The following is a 22,683-nucleotide window of genomic DNA, read 5'->3' as shown; positions in this document are numbered from 1 at the left end:
CCTAAAGCAGTAAACAACCTCCCACTCCACATCAGAGCCACCTACCCTTCCTCTCTTAATGCCACAAGAAGCCAGACTTTTTTTTTTTTTTAATTAACCAACCTGGCAGAGGTAGGCACACATGCTTAGCACCAAGATACTGTTGCACGCGACAATACACTTTACAAATACATAATGCAGCTTTTGAATTAAATTACTTGACCACCAGTATGTACAAAACCCTGGTGGTCTGTAATTGTACCTAGAAGCAACCTGCTTGAGTTGACATTGTATTGTCAGTACTCTATCTGGATACCACATTATAAACAATTAGGAAAAATATTAGCAAATCTGCCATTTATATCCATAATGGTCCATACAGATCAAATGATTTTATACCAAAGCACAATACTTTTTTCAATATACTGTATAATACAGAGTGCATCAAAAATATCCAAACTCCGTTGTGCCTACATTATAAACTGAGAAAGCCTTTGGTTAGGGTGGAAAGCTTTGATTTATGTTAAAATTGGAATAGGGACTATGTGAAGATGCAAAATGTTCTACTCCAAGTTCACCTCCAGAGTTAGAACTGTGGAAATATTTGAGCAGTATGGCAGGTGTGCCCAATCTCCCTACTTTTATTTTGCCCTACGAATTAAACCCCTCCCCGCATTTCTGAAAACTAGCAGTAGATGGTGCATACTTTTAGGAAATGTTATCTATTCGATATCCCTCTGTGCTGATGACATGCTCCACTATGTAAAGGATGTCAGTATTTCACGTCCCCATTAAGGGTTTATAATTTTTTTTTTTTTTTTTTTTTTTTTTAAATGGAAACTCTTGCTGGCTTTAAAATAACTTTGATAAAACCCTGTTTTCCTTTATGTAAAAGGGGAACTAGTGTTTCATTTGCCTGTGGATTGCCGACCTGTGAACCCAACTATGTTCTGTTAATTGGGCATTAAAATATTCCATAAAGGCAAAAGATATTCATGGTGCCACAATCAGTTCGCTGAACACAGGCTTCTGGGGAGAAGAAAAAACTACCCATTTGCAATAATAGGCGGGTAGCAATCACCAAGATGTTGTTTTACCAGTCTTGGTCGAATTCTCAACACTGTGCTTTAAGGACTAATTACTCAGTGAATTACTATGTTGCCAGCAAAGAAGTGTAGTTCTTTTTAGACTGAAGCTGCCCATACAAAAAGCGGGTTTTGAGCGCATCATGCTTTGAATGATAGTCTTTTTAACTTAAAGAAAATTCAGACCACAAAGGCAGAACTCACATCAGATTCCGTGGTGGTGGGTTAGATCACTTGTTCATGTGGGGGAGGATGCATTATAGAGTTCGCATAGGAAAACATTGAAAGCATTTATTTTCATCCTGTAGGTTAGTTTTGAGTGATACACATCCTGTGTGTTATACAGCTTGCGTTACAGCATACCAGATTGGTTCCTGGAGGCTCCTATTTTTTTTAGATGTGTCAATTCCTGTGTCAGCGTCTGACAGTCTTCGATTCAGCGCTGATTTGTCTTACATGTACTTATGAGGTGTTGCTTCAAGCAGAGGGCCATTCAATTACATCTCTAAATGAATTCAATTCAGGCACCTTATTTGAAAGCTGGGCTATTAGCCAATAAAGCAGATTATGAAGCTTTTCCCTCTGGCGATAGCCCCAGTGACAGAACTGTACTGCTGCTATGGATCCCTTCCATCCATGAATGTCCAGTTTTGCTCTACACTCCGGCAAGTCGATTTTATAACTGAGTCCGTTTCAACACACAGGACATTGAGGGCTTGCCTGTGCATTAAAAGTTGTACATGTTCTAGGCAACATGCTAAAATGGTTTAGGCAAAATATGGCATTGCTAGACACCTTGAGTAGCAGTTGCAATGCCCTTCTCTGTCCTTAATTAGTTAGATTTCCCTCAAAAACCTCCAACCCATTTTTACTTTAAGGATAAGTATACGGTGTATATCTCATTTTGAAGACCTTTAAACAATATGGTTATGGGGTTTCTGCACATGGCTACATCTAACTGGTTATAGTTTTTGAATTGATGAAAAACTAGAATGCAGATTAATGTTAATTCTGCTAAACTTGGTTTGGGATAAGCTAGAAAATGTTTATTTTATTTATTAAAATCAATAGTGAAGTTGGATTTATGATAAATATTTTAAAAAGTTACCTTTCCCGTTCCTGAAGGTGTATTTGCATTAGCCCATCAGCAGCTGGCCTGATCAATGCTCAGCCACACTGAGGTGTGAAAACTGCATCCAGAGCAGAGACAATGCTTCGGTCTGGTGACTGGATAGGGTGAGGTATGAGACAGTCCGCCCAGGAAGAGCGGCTGAGAAGTTTCAGGATTTTAATTTACTTCAAAGAGACAAGGGCGAGACCTGTCCAGTCAGTCAAGTAAAAAAGGGGGCAGCCAGAGGAAGGGAAACCTTGATCTTCAGGCCATCTGGCGTAGATCTGACACCAGCCCAGTGGGCAGAGGAGCTGCTCCCAGAGTCACTTTGGTGCAGCTAAGGAAGAGGCTGTTCATTTGGCTAAACACCCCTGGCTAGCCCACATACTTCCTTTCACAGGCAAAACGCCTAGGCCATTCTGGATTTCCCTTATTGTAATGTGTGAAAACTGGCCTTCCTGCAAACAGGATGTGATGAAAGTGGGACAGGATGCCTGCAGGAATGTTGGTCATTGCTTTAGGAGTGTCCACGAGTCTCTCCCATCCTCTAGCTAGTGAAACAAAAATGGCACCTCACTCAGCAGAAAACATTGGACCTGGGGAAGACTACAAGGACTAGAACTTCTGTTTGAGACCTGTGTGGATATCTGAAGGGCTGGACTTGCTCCCCCTTGTACCCAAGACTGAGAAGAGTGAACTAAGTGTCAGCAAGTGGCTAAAGGTCAGGGACATAAGCTGCAAGAGGCAAAAAAAAGTTTTCTTAAGTGTTCAGCTGACCTGTAGCAAGTGCCCCCAAGACTGAAACCGGCTTGCAGTCTTTGCTGCGGTGAGTCCTGGCCCCCTAAAGTGATGTCTGAGGTCCTGGAAACCTTAGAAGTGACCAAATTTGGAAAACTAATTTAGATCACTTCAGAAATAAATTTTGCCAACTTGTTTCTAGTTTGTACAAACCAATGCGTGTGATAAGTGATGTGCAGAAACCTTCATGTTAGGAGCACTTCTTTAAAGTGTTAAATTAGTTGATCTTATTTTTGAATGTTTTAGTGATGCTTTGAAGAATTATACACCCTTACTCCAGGGTCAGCTACTACTCAACAGCAACAACTTTTAAATGCCTATAATCAAACATCACACACAAAGCGCAGATTAATGTTATTTGTAGATTATCAAATTCCACACACCAAAATAAATATTAATTACTTTATTGAAATATTATAAAATATTACATTTCAAAAATAGAGTAGTGCTTTAAAAATTCAGGTTACATATTCCAATAAAATAACTTTCTGTACAGAAGTTTCGATTATTTTTACACAGTACATATAGAAATTTCGTTAATGAACAAGTTGAATACATAATTAGGTGTCTGCATAAATTAAATACAATATAAAAATGTACAAAGTCGATAATTTTTTCCTAATTATTTTGGTTAAATATGGACTGAACTTTGCTAAAAGTGCTGAAAAAGCCATCTTCAAGATAAAAAGCAGTTCAATTGACCCAATCTACTCTGGGCGATCTTGTGCAGCCTCTTGGAGTGCCACAGCAGCAGTGCTTCTTGACAGGAGTAGACTTCAGCTCAGACCCCGCTCTACTAGCCAAAGAAAAGTAAATAGTTAAGATTGGACCATGATCTGTGGTTAAGTTAGGATTATCCGTGGTCAGTGTTAAACAAGCATGTTGGTACTCATAACAACGAATACAATCTAGTTCTATAAAAACAAAGAAAATAGTTGTCTCCGGTGCCCACAACCTCTGTCAGGTGGATAACCATTTGGGTACACGACAATTCAAATTAACATCTGTAATGTGTATACAATTGAAGTTAGACACTACATTGCACCCCCCTCCTTGTGCTCATCCCTGCCAAGCCCCTCGACCATCTAAGCACAAGCCACTTATCTAATTTGCGTTAGGAAGGTTGTGTAGTTGTGCACTATATGGACTAAGGTCATAAATTGACTATGCAGACTCCCCACTGGACCAGGGCACCCACTGCTACCACCCCACTCAAATGTGTACACACGCATTAAACATTCACAATCAGATTGCAATACATCTTTTGAAGAAAAAAAAAAAAAAACTCCAAAACAGAATGGCACGGTCGATTTTATGTAAAGTTCTCCCATCAGAAACATACCTCCACTTGATTCCTAAATCCAGCAAAGATTACTTGCAGCATATTTTTTAGAGCTTATTTTAGTATTTTAACTTGTGCTATAGGTTAAAAGTGAAATAACTGATATTTAAATGCAGAACTAATTTGGGTAGGTAGTTATTTATGCAAGCTCAATATTTTGTTCATTATGGAGATCTTTGAAAATATTTGTTATAGTCCGCTCTCATACCATCAAACAGATCACCTAAACGCATGCAGACACTGGCACAATGAATGACAAATATTCAACATCATGGCATGCATGCAGGGAGTGCAGGAAAAGAGACAAGAAACCAAAATAATCTTAAAACTAGAATTAAGGATGTATTCAAATAGTTTGATCCAGCACCAGATTCACCACTCATTCACCTGAATAGCCACAGCCCACCAACCACCTGCATCAGTGACTGCTGGTCATAGCCAAAGCTACCTGCAACATTTTTCATGTTCTCTGGATTACCACCTAAAAATTCATTTTAAACTAACAAGATAAGCAGGACTTCTAACAACCCTCCCCCCCCCCCCAAACGTATATATTGCTCACATGATTGATTCCACACAACCACGTTCAAACTTTACAAAAATTACTGAATGTTTGAACTCAAAAGGTTTGGATCATACTAGTTTTCCCTCAACTACTACAGGCCAGCAAATAAGTGTAAAACTGCTTCTTTTCAGATAAACTACAAGTACTACTTTAGGCTTCGTGCCAATGCTAGCATCTACAACATTTGATCAGATAACCATGCAGGGTTCAAGGTTTACCTCACTTCAGCTTGGACAGCCATTGAATTGTTCTGCTCAGACCTGGGATTAGACGGGAAATGGTCCCAGGTCACCATAAAAAGCCATTGATCGAGGCGTGAATCTGAAGTTTCGGGATAGAGGGCATTACTTTACCTGCTTATTAGTATCTAGACTGACAAGGCCACTTTGTGGAGCACAATCTTGGCTTTTACTACTCAAGTCAATGGGGAGCAGGTTAAGATGGAAGAACTGAAACTTTTTCAGAAGAAAATGTGGCACTTGGCAGAGGGATTTACCAAAATCTCTCTCGTGAGATGGTTGTATTGGTCTTTCGCAGTACTGCGAGTTCAGCCCTGCGCGACTGTAGACTATTGTACAGGTTTCCTTTCTAATGGTGCTTCAAACAGATCTACACTAATGGCCTGTACATAACACCTAGTTTTATTTAGGTGGGGATAGGGCTGTGAGTGTTCAATACCAACATTAACCAGAAAAGCAATGTTAATTGCAAACACCACAAGTACAAAACAAGCTTAAAATGTTCTAGTTTCTTTCCCCGTTACAAATCAACAATGTGCACATTCAAGTCGCCCGCCATTGCCAACAGTAAACAAACTGATGTGTAGTGAAGAACGAAGGCATATACGCGCCCCTATATCAGGTCCTGCTTTCTATTTTGCCCCCTATTAGTCGAGTCAGTCAGCACCTGATATGATGTCCCCGTTGTTTGAGGAAATGAAATCTGGTAAGGCCCCCGTGTTAGGCCATATCCCGGTGGACCTTTTTATTTCTGAACCAGTCATTTGGGCACCCTACCTTACTTGCGTGGTCAACGCCATTATGGCCAGTGCGGAAATAACGATTATTCACATTTACAAGAAAAGCTCCAAGTCAGACCAAGTGAATTCTTGGCCAACCAGCCGGATTGATTCTAGCCCAAAAAATATTCTGCAAGCCAATACTTGATTTGCTACCCTGGGTCAATGAAAACGAGATCTTGACCTCGTTTCAGGCTGGATTCCACTCTAAAACCAGTACAGTGGACCATGTTTTTATGTTCCAACTAATTAGATGGAAAAAATAGATCTAAATATGGGTAGCATAGAAGCATGTAGTATGCACACAGTGACATGTGGACACTATCCTCCCGTGGGATAGCACAGCCCTCCTGTTTAGTACAGTGCTGTGGAGAGGTTAGCCAAAGGAATTGGTCCCCCAAGATAAGTTCCTCCAGCACACCGGAAATGCTTCATAGATGCATCTACCAGTCCAGAATTGCTGAAGTGTCTGTATAGAGTAATGTCACCATTTAACCCATCCAGTTCCTAGAGTCATACATTTTACACTACACTGGGGATATCTTCGGGCCGTCACCGAACTCATTGCAGTGATCCGACAGCACCATTACATCTGCCTAATAAACGACTCAAGATTATATTAATATTTCAAGGAGGTGCTGGAGAATAAATCTATTCTGACCCTCATGCACCTTTGTCTGGAGGTAAGGCTGTAGGCGATTTTATAGTACCCAGCTAAGGAGTCTATTGTCCATGTTTAGCATTAACACTTACCTACACGAGGCCACACAATGCACCACTTCCACCCTCGATGGAATGGAGACTATTTACACCTCTCTAGAAGTGGCAGGTAGGGAGCCATGCTCTAATGTTGCAGTGCAAAGTTCAACCAACTTGGGTTGAAACTGAGCTATATAGTTCTGTAAAACTCAACCAGAAGCCCGTTGGTGCATGGTGTTTTTTTGCCCCATGCCAATTCTTTAATGAGTTTTTCATCTCGTGTCTCTAATCAGGCCACCCAGAATGTTGCTCTAGTCAGCTAGGCAAACCATGTGCTTAGAAACAAGTCTATTTCAGACTCCAGATTTGCACTCTGTACAGTTCCCTATGGTGCGGAGTCAACACCTTGCATTTTGTGGCAGTAAATATTACACTGCCCATTTCATGTTTCATTCAAGAGATCAGGCCATATCTGCCCATGGAGTGTATCAGCCAAGCCAGCAATCTGCCGACTCTACATGGATTGTGTTGCAACAGTAACTCCCAGTAAGTCAGGGTTCTTAGCTGTTCCATTATTGCCACATCTCTCATCCAGTAATCTGGGCTGCATCGCCAGCACCTCTGGGAGACCCCATTCCAGCTTGTGAACAGTAGCTTCTGCTCAGAGCAGATCATTCTCCAAAGTCCTGACAGCTTGACCCACATAGAAACCCCTCACCGCCAATTTAAAGGCATCCCATCCAGGGATGTGTCCAGCTAAGTAGCAGTTAAACTAAAAATATTCCAATATGCAGACTCACAGGGGTCCCCAAACTTGGGCTCAGGAAAATCTGGGATAGAGAGCCTTTGTGTGAGCTTCATAAGAAGTGGGTTATGGCTGGCGAGAGTACAGCCCAAATACTTCACATTTGTGATGGTTATTTAGCTCCAGAGCACACTCTCAAACAAGGGGATGTGCAATTTGTGTCCGGGGATGTGAAATAAGTATTTCCTGTGGCTCCCGTATCTTTTACGACAGACATCCTGCAATCCACTCCTTGAAGTCTGTTAAAAGTTTAACCATCAGGGAATCTGCTAGTGGCGACGAAGATTAATCAAGGTTAACACCAGCAATGCAGTTTAGAATCAACCCTCTTCCCCCATACCAGCAGTGTGAGTTGAAGGGGGGGGGGGGGGGGGGGAAAGCCAGGACTCCAGGAACTGCATGACTGGTGTTGGAGCATATATGCTGCCTATAGTGACTGGTACTCCATTCAGCCTAACCTGTATTGGAGCAGAACACCGGCCTGCATCAGCAGGAACTCCAGTGGGTTCCGATGAAACAGCTTTGACCCAAGGTAGGATTCAAGAGCATATGTTCTTGCTTTTTAGTGCTCTAACAAATCCCAGGTGCTTTTGGTATCCTCAAAAACGCATGTGTTCATCAACCCAATGTTTGAGCCAGGCAAAGGCCCCTTTAACGTTTCCACTTTCATCATGTAGTCAGGGAACGTTACTGCTGTGCTGTCAATGTGGATGCAGTCTGCAGACTGAGCACTGAAATATTTGGTCCGTTTCAATGACGCAGCAGGCATTCTACAACCAGGCATGGATAGGCACCAAGGGGAGGTGGGCTCGCCAGCACCTAAAGTGCCCTCTTCAAAGCAAAAAAGCTTGAAAGGCCTTGCAGCGCCTCATATGTGCAGCCAATTCTCCAAGAAAGACATGTCCGTTTTTCCAATGTTCTTTGGAAGACCTATGATAAGGAAACATTAGTAAGCTTTGGCCTTCAGAGTCCTCTGCCCTTTGGATGGGTGCCAAAATTGCCAAAACGCCTAAGTAGCTATAAGCTGGCTAAACTCTAAAATTAACACTCAGATGCCAGTGTTAATTTCCTTAGCACATCCTATTTTCAACAGATTAACACAATTACGTTTTGGGCAATAAAGCACCAACTCAAAAAATCTGCAGCATTATCTAAAATAAGGATATTGTATTGGTGTAAAGTATTACATGAACATGTGGCCTTTCAGTTTTGAAGAAATCAGATTTTCATTTGCTTGCCTATTGGGCATTTATTCTTAAAGGCTTGATTAGATACTGCCTCATGTTTTATTATTTAAATGAGCTAAGTTGATCGTCAATCACATTCACTTGGAGTTCAGCGTTAATCATTCTACAGAGAACTAGTGGACAGGAATGTGAAAGGTTTACAATGTGCAGTGCATTAGAGGGCTCTTTAAGGGCTTAATTTGTCAAGCAAGTGACATTGGTCCAATATTTGGGTCCAATCACTGGATTAATTTGATTCCTTAGAAAATCTGTGCCTTCCCCCAATGGAGGGTACAGCTTCCATTTTCTCCTCAAAATGCTCTACAAATGCATCATAACATTCTGCTTGCCCTCAAGACTGCCAATGTCTTGAGCTCAGAGAGCACCCTCACAACCCCCAGTTAAAACTGGTCTGAATAAATTGGAAGGCTCAAAGTAGATTAGCCTCCTTTAGTATGGCAGCATGCATTTCTAACTTAGTATTCCTCAAACTGCTTTCTTCTTGCTTACCTTTTTCATATATGTACCTTAAAGTAACTGTCCTTGGCTCTTGAATCTATGCCAGGTCAACTGGGGCACAAACTGACCAACACAGGGGCACTTGCCTAGACTGGTAGTGCCAACAGGTATTGTAGAGCAGTAAGCTTATCCTAATCAACAGTGCATTCATTCCGATGAGGCTCCAGGCCTCTTATGAGAAGAAAAGATAAAGTTCAAGTAAAGTTTTTTCTGAAGGTTACTCTTCCTACTGAAGATACACTTAATGTACCAGCTGACAAAGGGATTCTAGGGACTTGATTCAAATACCTTGACCACTGTGCAGAGTGTGTCATCAAAATACAGTTAACACTGAAGACTTCAACGGGTGCTTACTTCCATGGGAAAGGCCAGGAGAAAAAAAAAATGCAAAATAGAATCGAATTTGTAAAATAGCTATCAGGAAACCGCAGTAAAGGAAAAACTCAAACACAAAGCTGATGGTGGAAAGCTTGCAAACATTCTGTTACTAACAGCCTCTAGGTCACTGTCCAATTTGTTTTGCTGACTGAGTTACTGCAGATGCCCAAGGTGTCTTGAGGGCATTTTAAGATTAGGGAATGCTCCGATCGGAAGGCACGCCCAGACTGGTAATACCATAGCCTACTGCAGATTTACATGGGGGGGGGCATGTAATGAGTCACAGAAAAGGTAAGTAAGGCTTTTTTTTTTTTTTTTTTTTAAACGGTAAGCCAATGCAGATCTCAGACTTCAGACTAAGTTTCAGGAAGATACAGAATTAGTACAGTATTCATCTTGACACCCCCAATTTCTTGGAAGGTGATGGAAGAGACCCCCACGATCTTCACCCAAGAGTCATTGGCCCATTCTGAAGCAGAATACCCCAAAAAGCAAAATCTCACTTTTTGAAGCATTACACTATATAAAGTTCCTATTCATCCAGCCCGCCACCTCCAGCAGGCAGGCTTTAAATAAGGCCAGCTCATTCGGGACCACTTTCCCGAAGTAGAAAATAAATTTGGTGTCATCTGCGTACTAAACCCTTTAAATTCCAAACTTCTCCATGACAATAGCCAAGGGTGGGATGTACACATTGAACACTGGAGGGCTAAGAGAGGCGCTCCATACTTAATTTCTTTTGGTGCCGAAGGGTGAGGTTCCAGAGACACCCACTGCACTCAGATAAAACAGACTGCACCTAGCTCACAGCCGAGCCCCTCATTTCCAAAATCCGCAAGCCTCAGTAGCTAACGCTGATGGGAGGTTGCGTCAAAAAGACACTGACATTCACAAGATTGAGGTTGGCCATGTGACTGATCCAAGCGCGATTAGATTTCCTTGGCAACCTCGGGAAGAGCGGACTGCTGTACTTGAAGCGAAAGTTTGAGAAAGATGTGGAAGATTATCTTCCGAATACCTGCTCAGCTGTTGATTTATAAGTTTCCATGACCTTGGCTGCTACATGGAGCAGAGAAATCGGGTGATCATTTTCCGACTTTGCTGGGTCAGCTGCTGATTCTCAGTATAGGAATCTCCACAGTATTCCGGCATTTACTTTCTTGGCCACACTCCAAGGAAAATTATTTAAAAAAAAAAAAAAGATTAACAGGGCTGCAGTGCTTAATTTGTAAATAAAAACGTGCCAGTGCCCAGAGCTCTCCTCTTCAACACGCGGCTGCTGCATTTAAATGTGTGAGCACTGAATACGGAGGCAGCTAATCCTGAAGTCATCTCGGGTCCCTTTAATTATTTAAAGCCACTCCCTGCCCCTTCAGCTCACTCTTGCAGCTTTCTGCTTTCTCCCATTGTGACGCTTTTTCGTTTTTGTCTTCCTCCGTCTTTCCCATGTGTGTTCTTTTGCTCGAAGTAAATGATTGAGGCAGAAAAATATGCGCCGGCCCTGAAAAATAACTGCCGGTGCCGAGCACCGGAAACAACAAGCACAAATTAAGCACTGCAGGGCTGGTAACTTCAATTGCGCATGCAAGCGCACTGGACAGGCAGGCCTCAAAAGACTAGCCAGACTTCCAAGATAAAATCGCCTCCTGCAACGCTAAAGAAACTTGGTCAAAAAGTTAAAGAGTGAGTGGCATTGTGCCTAGGATCCATGTTCAAAGGGTCAGAGCCCCGTTTGGAAACTAGGTTTGAATATTCTCTATTTTTTTCAAAAAAGACGGTGGCAAGTTTATTGCAGAGTTCCTGGGATGCGGGAATTGTTGCACAACATGCTTTGCGATGAAAGTTTCACTTTCTTTCATGCCCAGGATGATCTGCCTTTTTGATCATTAACAAAAAAATTCAGCTTGCGCTAGCTTAATCTGGTATTCTTTTAGAGCTAGTTTGTAATTGCCGTATCATCCTCTCATCATCAATGCAACAGCTTTCAAGCCGTTTGCTATGTTCTTTCCTCTCCAGGGCAAGGGCGACGACAGCCAACGCTCTGATCTCGTTTTACAAGAAGCGTGCTAAGAACCAAAGGGGGGCGACAGATCTGCTGAAGCAGAGTCAATTGGCACCCGAGACCAAGCCTCATCCGATGGGCCCCTGAGATCCTAGTGGATCTTCAAAGCCAACACAATCCTGTTCAGTTGTCAACTGCTTGCCATCCTTACTTTAGCTTCATCTGTGGTCTTTTTGCCAGTCATGAAAAATTTGAAAGATGAGGAAATAAGGCGACCAAATCAAGGGGAACAGCAGACCCTCAGACAGGTTCGAGAAGACCAGTTCAATGATATGTCCAAGCCTTCTGTGCTTAGCAAGTGATAAGGAGTCCCGTGTCACACATACAACAGTTTCGTAAATATGGTGATCAGTGTAATTCGCGCCCCGTTAATGACCTTTGAGAAGGGGGGAAATAAAAACGATACACAATCTTTTAGTACCTTAGGAGGCTGAAAATCTGCTTTACAGGAATATTTCTAACTTTCTACATTAATACAATACGAGTGCTTAGCCAATGGTGGCTGTGATGATGAACGTGCAGCTGATAAAACAAGAGGCGATGACAAGGTTGTTTTTGTTGATGTCAACGGTATGGTAAGTCGATGGTGTGGTGATAGTCTATGTAGGCACCGACAGGTGTTGATCGAAGCTTTAGGTATCTGTCGACTGTAGACATGTGTAGCTGTCGTCGGCAGTTTGTGCCAGCGATTAAACCGTTGATGGTGGAGGGGAAAACACCCTATTGGTGACTCTTTGGCTGATTTCAATGGCACTGCCGACAATGAGGATCCAGATTTCCCAGGTTTTAAATTTTTTGGAAGGTCAGCCTCCGTAGGAAATAAATGTATTCCTTTGTGAGGGGTCACAGTGTCTTTGGGAAGCCTTTTTATGACCTTCCGGAGACTCAAGTGACCTCTCCCTATATGTTTTTCTAGAGCTTTGTGAGCTCACCATATACTCATTCTCAGACTTCAGATTTAGTTTTAAGTCTCTGTAACCATATTAGCAACCTACCCTCTGTCTTTTAGGGTTTTGGTTGAAAAGGTCCTATAAAGTTTGCAGTATTTGACCTTATATTCTGGGTACAAGGACTATATACAGTCTTTAGAGGGGATCCTCCTAGTGAAGTCTTACTGCAAGATCCACCCGATCTGAAGAGCATTTTTTTTTTTTTTTTTTTTTTTTTTTTTAATAGAAGTGTCCAAAATGATAAAGAAAGTTTTCTTCGCATCTGATTTTCAGGTGAGCAGAGCTCAGGGAGACTCCCTGCCCGACAATGTGCAGTAGAAAATCTGAGGAACTTAGCCTCTTGGGAATGTTCTTCGGGGTGCTGTCATCTGATTGGTTATAGCTCAAGTTATTGTTTAAAAAAAAAAAAAAAAATTAACAAAAGGATATGGATAGGCTATTGCAGTGGCTACCCATTGTATTTTAGCATATGGTTATACAGTTACTGCTTTTCTTGTGATACCGTGGAACTCCCACTTCAACGGCGGGGAAGACTCAAGCATGTGAATCTCTGAAAGATCCAATACTGAAGAAAGTGGTTTGCACTAGTGGGGGTCTCCAGCCTTTTCTGCAGTGAGCTACTTCTAATCCATGAAAATTATGAGCTACTAAAGACAGAGCAACTTGTGCATTATTCCCCAGAGAATGCCCCCCACCCCCTCCCCCCGAAACTTAATTGACTAGGGATGAAGATACATATTTAGTGTCTTTAATACATCGCACCTTCCCTCTGAAACTGTAGTAGTCTTAGCTGGTTGGTGCATAGGTCAGGAGAACAATCCTACAGACCTGTTGAGCAGTTAAGCTGCCAGCGTACTAAACCATAAACTGCACATCCGTCTCACACCTGGCCATTCACCACACTATGTTCTATAATTTGGTACCCACCCCTTGGTGGTCAAGCACAACAAGGAAACACTTCCCACATAGGATCCCAAAATAAACTCAACTCTCCAACCACACACTTGCTGGATTACCTTGCTGACCATGTAGGTAAGTGCGTCAGTGCCCAACATAAGGGTAGTAGGCATTGTATAAGTGCTGCAATACCATTATATTACATCATGCCTCATTTTAATACTTATCACACAACAGGACCTTGAAGTCAGAGTTCAGGGTGTGCATTATACAAAAAGCGTTATAATCAGGGATGGTGGAAGTCTATTATTTCATGTTCAAAAGCTATCACTTCTAAATATACCTCTCAATGTAGAGATATAATCAAATATTCTACACAAGTGCTTCTGCATGTAGGAAAAAAGTGATAAAAAAACTGATTCATCATATTTTTATATGACGAGTCACTATTTGCATTATTTTCAACTATATGCTCATGCAGGGATGGGGCCAAAGACCTAAGCTTGGCCAATTCTCACTTCTCCCTGTAAATTTGACCTAGTTTCGTCAGAAAAATACGGCCACTGCATGGTGAGGCAAATTTAAGATAAGTCCTTGTGGGGATTTAAAAAAAAAAAAAAAAAAAAAAAAAGGTGTAACATCTGCTATGCAACAGGTCAGTGTTACAGATGCCACACCCAGGCCACAAGCCGGTCCCATCGTCCAGCATAATCAAGTTTTGGAGAAAGCTGCCTGGCCACCAAAAATGACACTACTTCAGGAAGCATTCAACTGCTGTTCCACAATCTCCACGCATGGAGTTGTAGACTGAAGACCAGATACACACCCTCCCTTACTGCTTTAGCAGAAGATTCACTTGAAGCAGCAGCTTGATTGGAGGGAGACAGTACAGAGCTGAAAATGCAAACTATAACCTCCTTAAACGTCTCCATTTGTTGTGCTGTTGGACCCGGGAACGGAACACTGGGGGGGGGGGGGGGGGGGAGGGAATCTGCTCAATAGGTGACAGAGCAAGAGCACCAAGTACCTACACATACTCAATTTCGCAGAATGAGTTTGGAGAGGACGACTTGTGTGTTTTATTTACAAAAAAAAAAAGTACTTACCTGAAGCGAAGTAGTACGACAATGATTTGTTGGCTGCAGGAACAGGTCTGTGCTCTTAATTTCAAATGGGAACCGCCTTTATGTGACTTCAGTCAGTGCTCAGCAGTGTACAGCTTGGCTTTGGAGTCTTGAATGGACTTTGGTGTCATCAGGCAACACTCCCGCACAATCTGTATTCCTGGCACGACCTCATGTGCTAGAGTCTCATCAGACATTGGTTTATGACTGTCCCTACAAAGTTTAAAACCTGCAGTTCTAGTAATGGACATTCCCTTGAACACTGAAAATTGAAAGAAGAAAGCTCATCAACTGACAAGTAGGAGCTACTTCAGGATGAGCATTTGAAGGCACAGAAAGAAAGGAGCCAACGAGCTTTGGAGAGAAGTATGTAGGACTCCAATCGTCACTTCCAGTGTCGAGAGGAGTCTATGTGGAGCTGCACAGGCTATACAGAAAAATGTTCTGGATCTAGTCTGGTGATATTCTAAAGGTGATGAATCTGCAGCTGGATTATCCAGCAGAAAGGCTTTGGTGGCAGCCATGTATCAGGAATTCCGATTACCTCGAACCAACATTACTGAAGGTTATTAAGGTTAACCAAACAGTAAAACTCATGTTGCAAACTTAAACCACCTAGTCCTCTATTTCCAAGTAGTTGATGCAAGGAGTGATTCAAAAAAGTATACTCTGAAGGAATGCACTTTTCTGCCTGCATCTAAAGCATTCTAGGGGAATACAACTTCAGACAGGACAGTTTGTTGGTTTTAGGAGCATATCCCTTTACATCACAGGCAAGTTGATGGCAACAGTCTATAACAGTACAGGATTAGAACAAGCATTCTAGTTCCATTAAATATGCTCACTGTACCTTGGAAATTCATGAACATGTTTCTTCGTCACATTGTGTACAGGTTCTGGCACTGAAAGAATTAAGTGATTAAAACAAGGATGAGTTTACTTACAAGATACTAGCAATAATTCTGAAAATCATTTTAAAATGTGCACCATTGCTACTGACCCACATTCCACTAGTTGAACACAATTTAGAATGTGTACCTTTAAGGAGTGAACTTAAGTATTCATAAACCACAACAATTGAAACTTGCATTAAAAAAAGGTGATTGCGAGTGGGGGCTCTGAGGAAAGGATACAAATATTGGCCAATATTGTATGTTTAATCAAAGCTAACTTTTCAGCGTGAAGCGCAATGCCCAATCAAGACCGCCACTACAAGATTACGTTTTCTTAAGATTATATTAGGGGTTGTATTTAAGAATTACATTTGGACTTTAGGCTGCGCAAAAAGATAACAATTGGCTGATGTAGAGCAAGGGAGAAAAGGAAATCTAGAAGGTGAGATCTGGGTTAAGATTTTATTTCTAATTGAACAGCTCCTTGATGACATTCTAATACAAATGAAAGATTACATGGGAGTGAGTTAAAAGGAAATCTTAACAATCACAAATATAACAAGGCAGTCCCACCTTTTCACAGTAGGCAGCTGCAGAATTTAATTCACTTCGCTCAAAGCCTGGTCTGTGGAAGGGACAGAGGTATGGTACCTATCCAGGCAACATAACTGGCAGGCAAATTTCAATTTGGTTTAGGTGGCACAGTTTGGAGCTGATCAGCATGGTGATGACTGCTGCTTAGGTTCTATACATGGCATATACAACAAACTCTTAAATACATTTTATCAAAAATACAAGAATATGGAAAACCTTCAGCTGAAGCAAGACAATATAACGTTTTAAAAGCATGGAAAGTTTTTGCCTCTTCCTCCTCTAGTAGGAAGTGGTCTCTACAGTAGAGGGTGGGATGATCAGGTAATATCCACCCTTTACTTCACCAGGACACTCCCTAGATGCTCTCCAGTATGTCCCAGACATCAGCCTCCACCATATTGCATGATTTCCTCTCCACCTTCAGCACCATGCCTTGTGCAGCTGTCAAACTATCCCTACCCATCTTTCTCAATGTTTATTTGGCCTGTGTGGACCACTCTAAAGCAGTCCAATATTTGAAACTGCAAGCTAAGTTTACACTGAAAAGTAACCACTGTTTCTAATTTAGTTTTCTAGTAGGCCTACAGTTTCAAATACAACCCATATCCCCACGACTGCATTTATTTGTACAGCAGTAGCCATTAAAATGAATCTGTTTACCAAAATCGGAGTACGACAGACTGCTTTTAACTTAGTTTAAACTGAACTCTTAGGCACTCCCAGACCATGCAGACCAGGTAGCATTCCAATGACACCCCCCCTCCCCCCCCAATAAGGGTGTCATCACTTCATCTATGGTAAGTATGTTTGATTGAATGCCAATCAAGACTGTTTCCGTTTCTGTAAATCCTTCTTGGGTGGTTGGAGGAAAGGAGTGCCAGCATCAACTTCTAGCAACAATATATTACAATCAAATGTTTGTACGAGACTGGTCGCATATGTGTGCTACAACATTAACTAGGTCATAGGGGCTGCATTTAGATGCAGACTACTTTAGGACTCATCGCTTTTACTTTACTGTTCACAAACTATCAGAGGTGCCAGATAAAACAACAAAGCACAAATGTAATCCTGGATAAGATATTGGGCTCTGGGCACAACTAGGAAACAGTTGCTCGATGGCCCAAATGGATATTTGTCATTTGAGAACATTTTCTGGCTGTTAACCTAAAAATGGTCCCAATCAATCCAAACATGGTGTTTTTGGGTTCAAATAATATACATTTACAATGAACTACCACCACATCAGGACCCAGGCTAGAGAGAAGTTAAACAACTGGTCTCAGTATTTTTAAGGGGGCAGTTTAGCAGCGGGTAAGCAATCTGGGTAGTGCTTTGCAGTTCCAAAATTCATTCCTACATGAATAATTCTACCAGGTGCAATCAAGAGTCCACCTTCTCATCAAGACTTCACCAGTTCCACAAATCCAGTTTCATGTGGGGTGGATACCAACTGCAACCACAATACTCCCAGCGCCAATAACTGGCTAGAATGGCTGAAAGTTCTAAAATTAGAAATCCACCATGAGCCAATAGAACCAGACCCCTTCCCTCCGAACCAGTCTATTCAAGAGTAGAAAGTGGCTGATAGACCAGATTAAGTTGGCCACTAATTCAGCAGGTAATTTGGTATTGCTGGGCTGCTGGTACCTTGTGGTTCCATAGTCCTTACTCTAGGAGACCAGAACTGTCATAGGGACAATCACACTTGGCACCATGTGTGGTAATGTGTATATAGTTAAGGTTTCAATACATTTGTTTACTTCATTTTTCATAGGTTACCACGGTGAGCTCATTCACTGGGTGAGTTCTATGTAGAATGTTTAGGATTGAATAGGGAGAGAACTGGAGAGACAGTTGAAGATGCTGGTGAGATTACTGTGGCTGCTACAATAAATAAGATTTTATCTACTCTTGGACTTGTGTTTCTTCAAGAAGATACTACTACACTGGCAACGATTGGCTATGTATTTCACACGTTTAAAAAGAAACTTCAGCACAAATACAGCAACCTAGTTTTGAGCAAGTCCCTGCTATGACTCCCACCTTGTTTTTAGCCTCAAAGCCCTTTAATACTCCGTACATTCTACTACAAAGTGCTGTTGGATTCCTCGATTACAGGACTTAAGTGCTGTCCTTTGCAAGATTTATCACGGACTTCAGAAAACTGATCATTTAGCATCTTGTTTGTGCCATTTAAGTTTACAAGCTGTAGTATTGCCACAAACTGATGTGTAAGGGCTGCTTAACCTGTCAAACATACTTCGTTTTTTTGTCACTTTCATTTTATGGACAACTAGGCCATACACTTGTGATATTTACGACACTTGCATAGTTGCTTTAAGTCCTCTAAAACACTAAAGGCTTAAATTACATTTCTCTGAGCTTTGCTCACGATGCTGCCTTAAGGTGCTCATGTTCATTATCTTACAGTATTACTATATTTAGGTAATGCTGCTTACATATTTGGTGACCTTCATTTTAGTAATTATATCTTGTGTTATAAGGGAACACTTGATAGATGTATACAAATGTCCAATATGCAAAATATAAACACCATCTCCTTTCTTTCACCTGGGGGATCCTTCCCTAATTTGGTCAAAATGGGAACAAAAAAAAAAACAAACAAAAAAAAAAAAAAAAAAAAAGTGTTTATAAATGACTTAAGGTACGCGGACCAAATTTATCGCCAAAGAAGAAAACATCCATGTTAGTTCACAGTTTAGGGGCGGAAGGTCACAATGTAAATTAAAATTTACCAATTATCAGTGAGGCAGGGGATGAAGACATGTTAGATCAATTTTATACAGCCTTAAGAAAATTAGATCTACACTATTTACTGAAGTTTCCATAATTTTGCAAAGGTTTTTCTTTGGCAAAAGAAACCAAAATGAGGATGAATCCGTTTAAGATTTTGGAACTGCTCTTAGAAAATTAGATGCCCAATGTAATTTTGGTGAGACCATGGAGGAGCACATTCGGGATAAGTTTGTTAGAATGTAGCAGTGATAAGGTAAGAGGAGTTATGGGTAAAGAATGACCCTAGTCTTCAGGAGGTTTTAACGATTGCTAAGCAAGTTGAACATGCAATGCAATACATACAGGATTTGAAACAAAAAAGTGTTAAGCAAAATGCGGCAATCCAAATCACTTGGCAAATTCAGTAGAATGTCCAGCTGTACAAGTGACCTGCAGCGTGTGTGGTGGAAAGGGACATTTTGCCAAATTTTGTAAATCTTCAACAAAAAGGGGGAAGGTAATGAAATTAATATGAAAGAAGATTACATTGTGTTACAGATCTGATGTTAATTGTACAACAAGTATAAACAATACACATCTGATTTGGTTTGTGTAAATGGCAACCGTGACTATGGATGCCTGTGCAAGATTATCTCCAACATAGATATTGACAGTTATTTTAAAGGAAAGGTTGTTTTGACAGTACCAGAAGTAACCCCTTATAGTTATGGTGGTAAGCCAATGGATTGGATTGGTTATTTTGAAACAGTTTGCATTTCATGGAAATAAAGCCAAAAGTAAAGTATGTTCCTGTCAAAGGAGATTCCATTTTAAGTTGGCCACATCAAACTATTAAGAATATTCCTTGACCCTCTTATGTGCCCACCGGTGCAAGTGAGAAGATACCTTGGCAGAATAAATTTCCCAATGTGTTTTCTGACAAAGTAAGCTGTGTAAAAGGTTATGTAAAACAGAACAATTAAGCAGAGAGCTATCCCTGTTACATGTAAAGTGTGCAACGTTCCTTTAAGCCTACATGAAGCTGGACAGAAAAAAAAAAAAAGCTGCTCAAAGCAGAAGGAATAGAAGCTGTGGAAGCTTCAGAATGGTTGGCTCCTGTGGTGGTAGCTGCAAAATCTATTGGTGAGATTGGTGTGTGGATTTACATCACCTCAAAGAGGTGGTAAAGGATAAGTTTCCCCTTCCAAAATGTGAAGATTCCTTTTGGTTTATGTTCCACAGCAGCTGTGTTCCAAAGACTCATAAACAAATCTACTTAAGAATGAACATTTGTTGTGTGAAGATACGTTAATATTCAGGAGTAATTTGGTTGACCAGGTGCCTAACATTTTTAATGAGAAGGTAGGACTCTTAAAATCATTAAATGCAAGTTTACCCAATATCAAATAACTTATTTAGGGCATGTTATTTTATGCTAGGGGTTACCCCAAGGGCATCGCTTCTGAATACAATTTCCAATCTGCTGCCAAAAAAAAAAAAAAAAAAAAACTTTTTTTTTTTAAAGGAATGGCAGAGTATTCTACCTGATTTGCTCTAAATTTCAAAATTTTGCAAGTCACACTGTTGCTATCAGAAATCTTTAAAAAAGGGATTCGATGTGTTTGGACTGATTAGTGTCAGAATAAAATTTCAAATATCAAAATGGTTTTGTCCTCAGCTCAACACTTAAGTTTTGTTCCAGGTTTGCCTTTAGTGTTTACTAATGCTTGTGAAAAGAGACTTCGGGTTGTTCTCAAGCAAAGGCGCGGCAGAGACCTAACAATAGCTTTCGCATCCAGATCTTTGAAAGGGGCCGAAGTGAGGTATTCGACAATTGAGAGAAGCTCTTGCAGAATTTAGGGCATTAAGAAAGTTTTACCAATTCCTGTGGGGTGTGAAATTTAGGGTACATACAGATCATAAGCCTTTCCAGGAATTCTTTGAAAGGGAAGCACTTGACTGCTTTCCATCCAGGATATGCAAATGGATGGTTGGATTGCAGGATTTTAAGTTTGTAGTTTCCTATTTGCCAGGCACAGAGAATAGAGTTGCCAACTGCTCGTCAGGACTGTCAATTCAGAATCTAATGAAGGACTAGATTATTGGTAGAAAGATGAGATAAGTGTGCAGTGTAACTATGGGTTGGACAGAACCTCAAATGGCGTGAGGAGATGAATAATGATGCAGTGACAAAGTAAAATGCTCAGTTTTGTTCTGACAGATGTTCTGATGAGGCAGTAGATTAGTTCCACCTCAAGGCATCAGGAATCGCCTAGTTCAGTTGGGCCATGAAGGGCATGAGGTTATCAGTAAAACTAAAGAACGACTTGGGTGTATGTATTGGTGGCGTAGGATGGATGCTGTGAGAAAATGGTTTGAGGTTGTTTTGAGTGCAAAATGAGTGATAAGAGTTCGAAAGTGAGAACTCCCATGATTTGCTGAGCCATACCTGCTGAAGTATGGGATGAAGTTGCCTTTGATATAATGGACCTATCTGCATGAAAGGTGTTCCCAAGTATTTGTTGGTTGTTATGGATATGCATTCCAGGTGGCATGAAGTGAGGTTGGCAAATGAAATTAATACAGCGGCAGTTGTTTCTTACTGAGGTTTTCGGAGGGAAGGAAGTCCCAGAGGATACTGGCAGATAATGGGCTGCAACCTACTTCTAGAGAAGAAAGTTTCTTGGAAAGAGGGGTATCACAGCAAAAATGTGTCTTATACCACCCTGAAACAAATGGTATGTTGCAAAGGTTTAACAGTACGTTAAAGGAAACTATTCAGATTACCAAAAGCAACAAGGAATTTGTTTGAGGCAGTAAAAAAAAAAAAAAAAAAAAAAAAAAACACGTTGAAGAACATGTTTTCTCCCCACTCGTCTGGGTAAAAGTTTTGTTTAAAGTTAGACAAGGCAAACCTTACACTATTGTAGATGTCCCCTTCCCCCACACCTTGGATGAGTAAGTACAAGGATGGTACTGTAAATGTTGGAGAGAAGTAGGGCAAGAGAAGCAAAACTACAGAGTGATAGAAAGTTGAAGTATGATTGGCGAAAAGCTGTTAAACCTTTACTGACAAGTGTGGGATACTTGCTCAAAGTTAAATTTCCCCAAAAAATTAGGGGCTTTGAAATTCACTAGGTCTTACACCATGGTGAAAATACTTAAGGGGCTGCTAAGTTGGATCATGGTCGCATCTGGAATTTCAACTGTATAGTAGTTGTGAAAAAATAAATATGTTCCTTATGAATTGTGTTCGTTAGTCAGATTTTCTTTTATTTGTTCTTTTGTAAAGGAGTGAGGTATGTGGTAATGTGTATATAGCTGTTAGTCTCTATGCATTTGTTTACTTCATTGTTCATAGCTTATGGTGAGTTTCTCGATTGGGTGAGTTCTATGTAGAATGTATAGGACTGAGTAGAAAGAACTGAAGGGACAGTTGCAGATGCTGGTGACAACTGTGGCTGAGTTTCTCCTCCAATAAACAAGATTCTATCTACTCTTGGGTGCTTGCGTTTCTTCAAGAAGACACTACACAATGTTTTTTATTGCACCCCCCCCCCCTACATTTTATACACACGTTTACCAAGAAAATCACTTGCCCATATGGGTTAAGTCTGGAATTTTTCCAACCAGACCATCTAATCCTTACCATCTCCAGGATAATTGGCCACAAGTCATAGCTTAATACATGGTACCCAGTTCTTATCACTGCTTTGGTAACTTAGGCAACGAAAGGGTACTTTCCCATTTAAACACCAACTGGTCAAATGACACGAGCAATGGAAAACAAGGGGTAAACCCTTAACAGCCAAATTAAATATTGGCTGCCGAGCAAGAGAGTCCATGTTAGACCAACTCAGCTTCTTGACTTTCTTGGCCCGGTTCTGGAGTGAAGACAA

The 22,683-nt window shown here is 41.0% G+C and overlaps 1 protein-coding gene across 1 annotated transcript in view; it reads right to left on the bottom strand.

Moving 5' to 3' along the window:
* Positions 1 to 3,389: 3,389 nt before the first annotated feature.
* LOC138297233 (serine/threonine-protein kinase Nek2-like) overlaps positions 3,390 to 22,683 on the bottom strand; it is a 73,043-nt gene continuing 53,749 nt past the window's right edge. Inside the window, exons 7-8 of the mRNA XM_069236709.1 lie at positions 15,409 to 15,460; positions 3,390 to 3,766 (exon numbers count right to left, since the gene is read on the bottom strand). Of these exons, the coding sequence (XP_069092810.1) occupies positions 3,667 to 3,766; positions 15,409 to 15,460 (152 nt within the window). The 3' untranslated portion in view covers positions 3,390 to 3,666. The remainder of the gene's footprint in view (positions 3,767 to 15,408; positions 15,461 to 22,683) is intronic.

Source organism: Pleurodeles waltl, chromosome 5 (assembly GCF_031143425.1).
Source record: "Pleurodeles waltl isolate 20211129_DDA chromosome 5, aPleWal1.hap1.20221129, whole genome shotgun sequence".
NCBI classification, from domain to species: Eukaryota; Metazoa; Chordata; class Amphibia; order Caudata; family Salamandridae; genus Pleurodeles; species Pleurodeles waltl.
Note: the sequence above shows the minus strand (reverse complement) of the source record. Positions and strands in the feature narration are given on the sequence as shown.